The sequence below is a fragment of the Watersipora subatra genome, chromosome 2, assembly GCF_963576615.1.
Source record: "Watersipora subatra chromosome 2, tzWatSuba1.1, whole genome shotgun sequence".
Lineage (NCBI taxonomy): Eukaryota > Metazoa > Bryozoa > Gymnolaemata > Cheilostomatida > Watersiporidae > Watersipora > Watersipora subatra.
Window position 1 is genome coordinate 26,433,889 of NC_088709.1, and position 11,023 is coordinate 26,444,911.

General features: G+C 36.0%; 1 protein-coding gene across 2 annotated transcripts in view; it reads left to right on the forward strand.

The window, feature by feature from the left end:
- LOC137388721 (putative RNA-binding protein Luc7-like 1) overlaps positions 1 to 9,230 on the forward strand; it is a 30,003-nt gene extending 20,773 nt beyond the window's left edge. For both annotated transcript variants that reach the window (XM_068075174.1, XM_068075175.1), the window contains 3 exons: positions 2,907 to 2,987; positions 4,865 to 4,921; positions 8,921 to 9,230. In XM_068075174.1, the coding sequence (XP_067931275.1) occupies positions 2,907 to 2,987; positions 4,865 to 4,921; positions 8,921 to 8,987 (205 nt within the window). In that variant the 3' untranslated portion in view covers positions 8,988 to 9,230. The remainder of the gene's footprint in view (positions 1 to 2,906; positions 2,988 to 4,864; positions 4,922 to 8,920) is intronic.
- The last annotated feature ends 1,793 nt before the right edge of the window (positions 9,231 to 11,023 follow it).

An 11,023-nucleotide genomic window follows, 5' to 3' on the forward strand; every position in this document is an offset into this window, starting at 1 on the left:
AAGATTTCTCTAAAAATCTGTTTCTGGTCGTCATGTGTCTTTGTTCGAGCAGAGACACCTGGCGAGTGATACCGCGAAACAGATTTCTAGTGAAGAGAACTTCGACTTTTCAGATAAGCTTTAGTCTAACCAATTACAGTGGACTTTCGCCATACACTTTTAATTAATTCCGGTCTTGGCATCATAAGGCGAAATTGTCTTATAGAGGGCTATAGAAACCCATTGTAATTATCTAATGCAAAATCCTCTTGGTAAAACACATCAAAATTTTATATGCGTACTGTACTTATTAAAATTAGTAACAAAATAGCATGTTTAACCTATGTTAATTATAGAGCCTACAGTAACTTTATTGTATTTAGTGGTTATGATATACAATAAAATATAACATTACAATGTACTATGTGCAGTATGTATCGTTGGGAGTTCTTACCTTGGAGACAGACGTATAACATAAATTGAATTTAACTCAAATGCATTTAACTTACTAAACACACACTTGGAGCTAAGTTTTAGTAGGTATTTTACTAAACAAAACATTAATTTTTTCATCGTCTAAAATTTATTACTTATCTGTTTCCGGTTTCATTTTCACTAGAACGAATAACGCTGAACCGAGCGAGAATCGTGTCTCTTTCAGGCATTGTGGGAAGAATCTCGGTGAATAGCATATCAGCATCTTCGTTATTCCCATGTATTTAGCAGAGATTTTTGTTAATATCATATGGCAAATAAAATTGGGTCTGGTGGATACAAAAACCATTGTTGTCCACATCGTAAGGCAAAGAAATTGTATAACGGGGACATGGTAACCCAGGAGTGCCCTCTACTCCACAAAGTACTATCTCTGTAGAGTTGATTTTACCTTTTTTTTATTTATGTTTAGTCGTATGATTACTTTTGAACTTAACATAGGATAACCAACTATATATAATACTAACATTGAACACAAAGCTGTCATCATACATAGCAAATCGTTTTTATGTAGTAGTCATGATGTTGCACAAAAAATGTTATGTTTTGGGTGTTGAATGTTAAATGTACCAGGTCAAAGTTCACTTTAGCTATAGTCAAAAAATCTGCAACAAAATACGAATTACGTTCACACGTGTGAGTGTAGGTATAGGGATGGTGTGACTAAGAATAGGTCATATTACATGGTTGCCACTTAGTGCGTAACTGGAGCACCCTCCTCATGTGTCGGATGTTTCGTCTCATGTGGCTGTGATCATGCTAAACCTTTGTGCCACGAATGTTGCTGCAGGACTAGCTTTCGCGTCTTGGTGATATTTTACCCAAATACTGTTTTGCCTAAACCCACAAAAACTTTGAAAAAAATCGAAAATTTAGCTGTAAGCCATTATCGCGGTAACTGTATCCAGTTAGTGTCAGCTATTGCAATCATAGTAGTTGTGAGCTGGCATTATTGTTCACAGATGAAACTGTTAATATGTAAAAGTCGCTTTAGCACTCCCTGCTTTAGAAAATATACAGTTTGTAAGTTAGGCAAGCAGTCTGCGCAATTTTTATTTTTGGTTCTGTCTAAAAGTAAGTATGCATTCTAAAAGTGCTCCGACATAAGTATTAAGGTCTCTAAACATAATCTTTGCATAGCTACCAGCTTTCTTATCATAAGGGAATGTTCTGCATATATAATTACAAATTCTTAAATAATTGCAAATCTAGTTCTGCAATTAGCTTTTGGCAATGGAGCTAGATTATTGAAGAGACAAGACCATGTTATGTTTAGCATCCCTCACATCGCCTTTGAAATTGCATATACTCATAATAGAATGGTGGAGAGTTGCATTTATGGAATTGTATTTTTTATGATCTGCCAGTGCAAGGGTTTCTATCGTCATATGAAGTCTGTTATTAGCAGTTTCTGTAAAAATGTAGGATTTCATTCATTCTCAAGCTTGCCTTGTTGAGAGTTATGGTTACAGCAGCTGTGTGATACAACTCCACTAACGCTTGTCCAAGCTATAGGGGTGATTGCGATTATAAATCGCTCCAAGTAAAAATGCAAATTTTTTATTAATTCATAGTTTGTCAAGTATTTATATGATGGATTATGGCAATATAAACATCGATAGAAAGCTAAGGATGTTCTACACATGAATGTTATTAAATATCGACTGATATTTGCTTTTTTAATCTGGTTTTGGTCAACGTACCGATATCTGCCCATTACGATAAAAACCAAAAATCTAAGTTTATATTCGTAAACAATCTTGACTAAATTTAACATGGTTTTTTAATATACATGAGCTATAGGACAGCGAATCGGTGACCTTTGAAGTGTCATTAGCATCTTAATATTTATGCTTAGATACCCTTTATGTCAATCAGAGGATAGAATATAATGGGTACTCAATAAATAGATCATATTTCTCAAAAATACCTCTGATGGCAGGATGTCTACAAAACTCGCTACTCATATATATGTATGGTATGGTCTGAGATAATAAAGAGATTTTGTGCCATAAATGACAAATAATTTGAAAAAAGTTATTAGGTGGCCCCATAATTATGGTCAGAACTGTAATTGCAATAGTAATTGTGCAAGCCAATCACTGGCCAAGTTGAGGACTAACTGACGTGTCCCCCTTTGAAGCTCTAAATAGTTTGTTGTCATCATAGACAAATTTGCTTGTTTACTGTTTGTAACAATCATTGTCATAGGTATGATATTACGTCCTTTAAACATGACACATTCTGGCTGCTGTGTTTATTCTCTATCTCGGCCCGTCTGTCTCCATTGAAGTATGGCCCGGTTCTTCTGAATATCAAAGCTTTTAACATGTAGTGCAATTAATTGCTTTATCATTTATGATTTCATATATGGTTCCTTTTCCTTGCTAGTAGCGCGTGTGGTCAGCCTATATGGTTTGTCACTGTTGCAGGGGTAGACGAGGCGGTAGTCGGGAGAGACGTAGAAGCAGGTCTCGTGACAGGAAACGGCGCAGTAGTAGAGAAAGAAAAAGGTAGCAGGAGTTGTGTTTCTTATCTGAAAATGTTTAAAGATACAAATGCATTCTGTAGGAGATTTGAAAACTCATTGCAATGACAATAATAACCAAAAATCATTCATTTTGAGCTATAAACTTAGACATGGACTATGTATGTAATATGTATATTATGAACAACTACTGAGTAACTGATGTTGAAAGTTTATCGTGATCAGTGTTCATCTAGAACTAGGTAAATTTAACAGCTTTTTTTTGTAAAAATCGACCATTTTAATTTCATATTAGTATATGAAATTAAAATATACATATACATAAATATACATATTTCCCAGTGTTGTTCACTCTTGCCAACCATGTGTGAGTATGTCTGTGCGCTAGTGTATTCACTAGTAACTTTCCATAAGAGAGTATTTTTCAAATATTGTCATCTAGGCTTCAAATTTTTCATATCGTCTTGCAGTTGCATTGAAATATTAATAGTCGTACCTCGGTTTCCAACCACAATCCATTGAATCATAATTTGTTTGAGATCCAAAACTATTTTTCCCGTTATAATAATGTAAATAATTTGAATTCTTCAAAGTCTAGAAATCAACTTTTTAAAGCAAGTTTTTATGATTTTACACCATAAACAGTAAACACATGTAATAAGAGAACAGGTAATATGTACAGTACAATACAGTGATTATGTTATGAAAGACTATTAATAGACTAGCCTAGGTTGGGGAGTGTACTGTACTGCTGTATCTTTAGCAACTGGTAATCAGGGTCTTGTATACTGTATATGTATGATAAATAAAAGTGTCGATATATACTGTTTTATTTTAATGAAATGGATCCTCCATGATAAAGAAAAAAACGATTCTTATGTTTTATTATTACCAATTTTAACATAGCATTAACGTAGCAAAGGCTAGCCTATGCTAAGGACGCCATCTAAAAAAATTATTATGAAGGCCTGCAGTAACTAATCCAAGCAAACATTGTTTGATGTGAAAAACACAACAGAAACATTTCTTGTCTTATTTTTATCATTTGTTAACAAAATAATTTAAAGGTTTCTTTCAATGTAGTGAAAGTTGGCGGCATAAATTTCTTGAATTTTTTTGGTAAAAGTCCCAGTTGGTCATGATTGGAGATGATTGAAAACCGAGGTATGAATAAATTTTTCTGAATATTTTGGCGCTCTTGAAAACATGTACTGCTGTTGTTGGTTTTGGAGTCCATTAAAAATAGCACATCACGACTTTACCAAATGAACCATCCAATAAAACCTGTGGTCTGTGTATAACCTTCTTATTAGATATTAATGTTTTGTTTTAACAAAACATTTAAATAACGCCATTTCTTGACCGATTACATTCACATAATATGTTCTTCAATGTAAATAGAGTAAGAATTATGTTCCAAAAAGCCATAATTTCTATAGTCAGTTTTTGTTCCAAAAAGCCATAGTTTTTATAGTCAGTTTTTGTTCTCAATGTTGAAGATTTAAGAAACCCTAGACCCTAAAGCTTACTGCTTGAAACAAGTTTTTCTAATTGTTTCACTCTATTGCTTATCAATGGTGAGGAATGATATTATTATTATTCCTAAATATTATTAATGAGACATATTATTAATATGTGTTGGTCATTCACTCTTTGCTCATCGGGTTTTGTGAAACATTGCAAAGTAGCAGAACAAATTCATCAGTTTCGGTTTAGTTTTTCATGTCTATCTTTAGTTTAATAGTTGACTGTTCATGATTTTTACTTCAGAGAGTTTGAAAAATACAAGAATCCTCTAGCCTCATCCTACCGAGAGAGCGAACACTGAGTTTCACTGATGTGGACAAGTTGTTTGGTCAGTTTTATGCAATACTATATAATCACGGAAGGGGCGTTTTGTAGGGACAGACGCAGGAGTCGATCGAGATCTCGGGATAGAAGAAATAGGAGACGCTCAAGGTAAGGCAGCATTTTTAGATCCTCTTAGTCTATACAACCATCAAATATTTTAAGACAATATCTCTAAAATGCCTAAAACCTAAATGATGGGTTTCGCATCACTTCTTTTTGTCTAGGCGCTACTCACGCTTGTCTTTGATAAACGTTTCATCTTTAATGGATATGCACTCCTTTCTTGGGGTTTTCAAGTCAGGCACCACTTTGCTCTCTATTGTTGTCTTGTTTTTTTTTCTATTCATTGGTTGTTGTTAGCTGCCAGAGTGCTGATGTTGTAGAGTTGGAATGTTTCCTGCACTAACAGAAGTATTGTTTCTAATTTGCAAATATATTTTGGTGTGGACCTTTGTAGTTTAGTCATAGTTCTTTTTGTACCCGAAGGCATATTTGTTACTATTGCCAACCCCCCTCCCTCTATTGTTTTTTTTTCTGGTTTCACTAGGCTTGCATTTTGTGCTTTTTACTTCCTGGTATCCTGCGTATCTAGAAGTGGGTCTAATGTATTTCTACTGTCTTCAACTATTTTACACTGTGCCAGGTGAAGTTCGATTGATTTCTCTTCTCTATTGCTGTGCGAGTGTGTTGCTGTGATATAAGAGGATACAGAGGGGTTTCATGTGCAACTCATTGTTTCTGACTCTCTAGTGGAGACAATGGATCTCTTCGAACATCCCACTCTCTCAGGAATGTGCCTTGCTCAGATTCCAGTATGATAACCTTAAGTTTAAAGACTTCAAATGTTAATATTTTGTGCATTTGATGTCATTCCAACTTTGTTTGCGATTGCACAAGTACTAATTGATCTGATTAGCTTGTTATTTTGGCAGACAAGTCTTGTTTTTATGATTTGCAAACGAATTATTCGGGCAACACCCTTTTCCTATCAACTTTCTCTCTTCTAATTTGGATGTAATCACGTTTCCTCGAAGATGGAGTTGGCTTTGTTAAGTTGGTCCCATTCTGCAACGCCTCCCTCGTTCTATGTGTCATCCTGAAGCTTAGCTCTCAAGCAAGTTTTTATAGTTTATACAGTAACTTGCAACTCTGAATTTTACAATAAAATGAAACAAAATGTTTCTTAACATCTCACCCAGCTATACATACTGTTCGCAGACCAGTCTCTGATTGTTGTATATTAGGAGAGTGCCCTCGTTGGCCGAAAGAAACTTGGAGATGTTGGCTTCCTAATGGCTGGGAAGCTGGGTAGTTATCTTATCTATGATTTCATCTTCTATGAAAGCATTAGCGTAGTCATTTGCTAAATTATACGCCGTAAATTTTTATGGATCCTTAAAATGCCGGTCCATTCCGTGCCAATCTAATATCGGTGGAGCAACAACCCTTAATGTATGTTTGAGAAGTTATAATTAAAAGGTCTTCTTTAAAGAATGTTTTACGTTAAACAACTTGACGCTTGTGTAAAAAACCTCAAACGGGCGAACATTTATGAGGCTATTTTGGTGGTTTCAAACAACTTGCAAGAAAAAAGTAAATGAGCTCGTCACGTGTAAATATTTGGCTTATGTTTAGGCGGAGCTTGAGGGACTGCAAAGGTATTCTTGTTAGAACCATTTGTGTTACTAGCGATCCTGATATCTTCATAGCTCATATGTAGCAGTTGTACTGCAAACGTGTAGCGGTTGTACTGCAAACGTGTAGCGGTTGTACTGCAAACGTGTAGCGGTTGTACTGCAAATGTGTAGCGGTTGTACTGCAAACGTGTGGCAGTTGTACTGCAAACGTGTAGCAGTTGTACTGCAAACGTGTAGCAGTTGTACTGCAAATGTGTAGCGGTTGTACTGCAAACATGTAGCAGTTATTCTGCAAGCATGTAGCAGTTGTACTGCAAACGTATAGCAGTTGTACTGCAAACGTATAGCAGTTGTACTGCAAACATGTAGCAGTTGTACTGCAAACATGGCAAAGGAGTTTGAATTTTTCACTTGATTCGTTTCGGTAGTAAATTTGTGCAACGAACCAAATGAGTGATGGGTGGCTTTGTGACAAATGCTGGGAGGTAATCGCAAGTGATTGCGGTTAGATTCGGGCAATGAATTGTTCACACATGGTTACTGTCGCATATCAAATAATGTGAATTTGCTGGTGTGCTCATTCAGTGGGGCGCTTTTAATTTACCAGTAAATAGCATAAAAATTTCTGGAACATTGCAAACAGTCTGCTTCCTATCACACAAATGCCAGTCCTGTCAAGAGTTAAACATATTTACAATGGTCCATTAGTAACTAAACATGATAAGCGAGTGCTTGCTGATTGCGCATGCTCGTGACAAGGATAGGCGCTTGGTGAGTAAACATTATAATGAACATTTACCATGATTCATGAAGCACAAATAAATCACAGAATTGTTGTCATACGAGATGGTCTTTGCGCTGCCTTTGTGATCTGCCTTAATCTGCTTTCAGAGTTTTCATAGTAGCAATTTCTGACGAGAAGCACACCAGAAGTTATAAGGTGGTAGGTTTCTACAAACTTGCTTGAAGTAATGAAGGCTTCAGGTTTTTTTTGTTGAGATAGCCAACTTGAGTGCGAGTGGCTCATGCGCACCCACTTACATAACCGGAGTAGTCTGGAGGAAGGAGCCAGAATTTGACATGATTATCACCATCACTCAAGGTCTGGAGTCTATCTGCTTCACCTGCATGGTTTTATGACAAGCTTGTGTCAAGTGCCTCCAATATAGGGGTTTGTTGGAGAGGGAAATGGATGAAGTCAGCTCAACATAGATCAGATAGCAGCATTTCATTGTGACGCATTAGAGCTTTTTTTTAGAACACAAACGTAAAACGTATTTTATAAAAAAGGATTATGGACTGCCCTATGAAAGTATATGTACATGTATGTTTCATCAATCGAGCTACAGATTAAAGCTTGCCAGTGTCTGTTAGAACTTAGTCGCATTAGAACTTTTTGTGATCTGCTGATTTAGAATATCAACATAAACAAGTTCATAGCTTTAAGAATAACTTTAAGAATCCAGATAACTTGAGGTAACTTTAAGAATCCAGATAACTTGGGGTAACTTTATGAATCCAGATAACTTGGGGTAACTTTAAGAATCCAGATTGCTTGAGGTAGGAAATACATTCAACAGTTTGCTTGAGGTATAACAGAATAGGTGCTGCGTCCAATAATATACAACATGTGATGTATAATCAAGAGACAATAACTTTCAAATAATGCGTGACACATAGGAAGTTTGACCTACTAAACCTCTTGTGTGGTAGCTATTATTATTTAAAAGTTAATTTTCACGACTGATATTGGTTTTGCTAAACATTAGTAAAACCAATATTATACCTGGGAACTATCGTGATATAGGGGACTATTCATCATTCCCCTACTTCTAGCAATGTATCTCACATATTTCGCCTTATTGTAACAAAATGGCCTATAAATTCCAATTTCATCGTGTCTTTCACACAGTTCAATCCTTGATTCAAGGTAAGACTTTTTTTCTCGGGTGTATTGTCTGTTGGAGAAGCTGAGGGAGGGCACATGCCTGCTTGGTGGTATGGAGGTAGATTAGCTTTGTTAGTCAGTATTATATATGGCAGGAGAATTAGTGGTCTGTCACCAGGCTACTATCTGTCTTGGCATCAAGATGAATGTGTTTCTCCTTACAGCTAATGGCTTGTAACCAAATCTTTGAATGCCAACTTCTAAATTGATATCATTTTGCTCGCTGTCAGTGCGGCAGCGTCATTGTCACCCTCAGATCACCAATCTGGGTTTTTTTAATTTCATACATCGCAATGTCTTTTTTAACATTCATTACAACGTGTAGTATAAAAGTAACATTGTATAAAATATTTGCAATTTAGCATGGTGAATTTACCAACTGGTCGCCGTTGTAATTAGTGTGTTCAGAATAGGTGTTCGGATTCAAGGCATTAAAAGGTTACTGAATGAGTAAGGCAGCATCCCCAACCTGTCACCTCGGACTTTTGCTAAAATTGTAGGCTCTATTGTTTCTTTTTGTAGGTCAAGGGATCGTAGGTCACGAGATCGCAGCAGAGACAGAAACGGTGATCACGGCGACAGACCCTGAGCATGGACTGATAGCATAAATGTGTGTCATGTATATATACGTATATCCAATGTACAGATATATTTAGAGCTGAATGCCTCTAGGCTGCTGCAAATAATTAGTTTTCAAGTAGAAGCAACAGTCTTTAGTAATATTTCCATGATATTCTACATCGTCCTTGCATTTATGCTGCAGCAATGTCAATCTGCAATATTATTTCAATGATTGATGTTTTAATAAATGAAATATTGTCCATGCATCTCATCATTATGTTAATGTTCATTGCCAGGGTATTTATTGCTGTTGTCTGTGGCTACAAGAGACACATTGGCTGCACCAAGCCATATTTCTTCACTCCCTTGTTTCATTTTGCTCCTCACACTCTCTCCTTTCTTCCCCTACATTAATCATTTTTGTTTGAACTTGCAATCTCTAGCATTTGATTCTATCTCTTAATGGGAGCTTAATTTGTTACAAATGCCTCAAAAATAGGATATTGATGTTTGGCTGCTGAGACAGTTCATCCTTTTTCCCCCTCATATCATATCAGATAAGTAATATAAAACATGCTTTATGAATACGTTTTATAGTCGGTTTGGCATTAGTGCCGTATCCACTTATTCTTCACAAATTGATTTTCTTTGTATGCCAAGAGTCAATTGCAGTTTTGCAGGCCTCATATTTTATCACTGCTGGAGTTTCAGCAGATTTTGACAAACTCTTTCAAGGAGTTCCAGCTGTACATAACAACATTTTAAGACAAGCTTTCAGCATTAGGTATACCAATACATCATTAGCGATGCCAATGATTCTGTCACAGCCTTATTTAATGTGGCTATTTTATATCAATGAACTAAAACGTACAAGGCAAATTTTCAGTTATTCGGTTATAATGGTGGCCAATTCTTTCCGTAATACAGAAAGTGTACTCGAAGTACTAAATGCAACTGCGGTAAACTGAACGGGCTTAGAACCGGTGCCACATGGGAGTCATGATGCTGATGTCAACATAAGTAAATGCTGATCCCTCGAGAAGACGATATTATCCAATGTAGTTGTCGAGTTGCTGGAGCTTTTATTAAGGTAGCCATTTTTTTGACCAATGAAAACGGTAGGTAAAAATTTTTAAATGGTATTAGTGTGAGAATCCACCTTTTCACTACCATCTTGCCAAGATTCCACCGCTCCATTAGCAAAATTGCAGCTGATAGATAATATTATAGCAATTTGATTTCCGTTAATAACGAGCAGTTTAACCAGGATGGAAAATTGTAAAGTTAGGTTATGTCATTTTCCCAGCAAAAGTGTTGTAATCGTGAAACTCACAGACTCCGATAGTCTGCTAGGCAGTTGTAGGATGTAATTTCACCTGAAACGCGAAGCCATGCTTTATGTGAGCTCCAATTGGATGGCTCACAGCGCATACAAGGTGTTTGGTCATCACACCTTTGAATGTTTTGTAGTGTGTAATATTAGAATTTCAACAACATCCTTTTGAAAAGATATTTTAAAGCTGGCGAATGAATGCGATTGTGAAAAGAGCCTCATTCTGGCTAGTCAGTAGAAATCTTAGCGTAATTGTTGGAAACAAGAGTACAGCGGTCTCATTATCAGAGTTGACACATTCCATATATATTAAAATATCGCGTTATTCCTTACTCTTTATTCTATCACATTATTGACTAGGTTCATCGGCTACTCATAAAATATTATTTTAATAGATCGGTTAATAATTACTTATAACAAATCTGAAATTTGATAATCTAACGACATTTTCACAAGCTTGTACGAACATGAAGCCAAAGTTATTGGTATGGGGCGTTGTCGACGTCTGTAAGGTTTGTGGGTAAAAAATTGTGTAGGATAACCGGAAAGATATGTCGTATTTATCTTGTATATAATTTGCACAAAAACTAACTAATGATTTAGGAGGCAACATATTTTTGATGACAGACAAAAAAAGGTACTAGAATTAATTTGGTCATGAAATATTGTGTAATATACTTGGCTTCTACTATCACAATGTCGTAGCGTCTGTATGTCTGTTAAGTTCATAA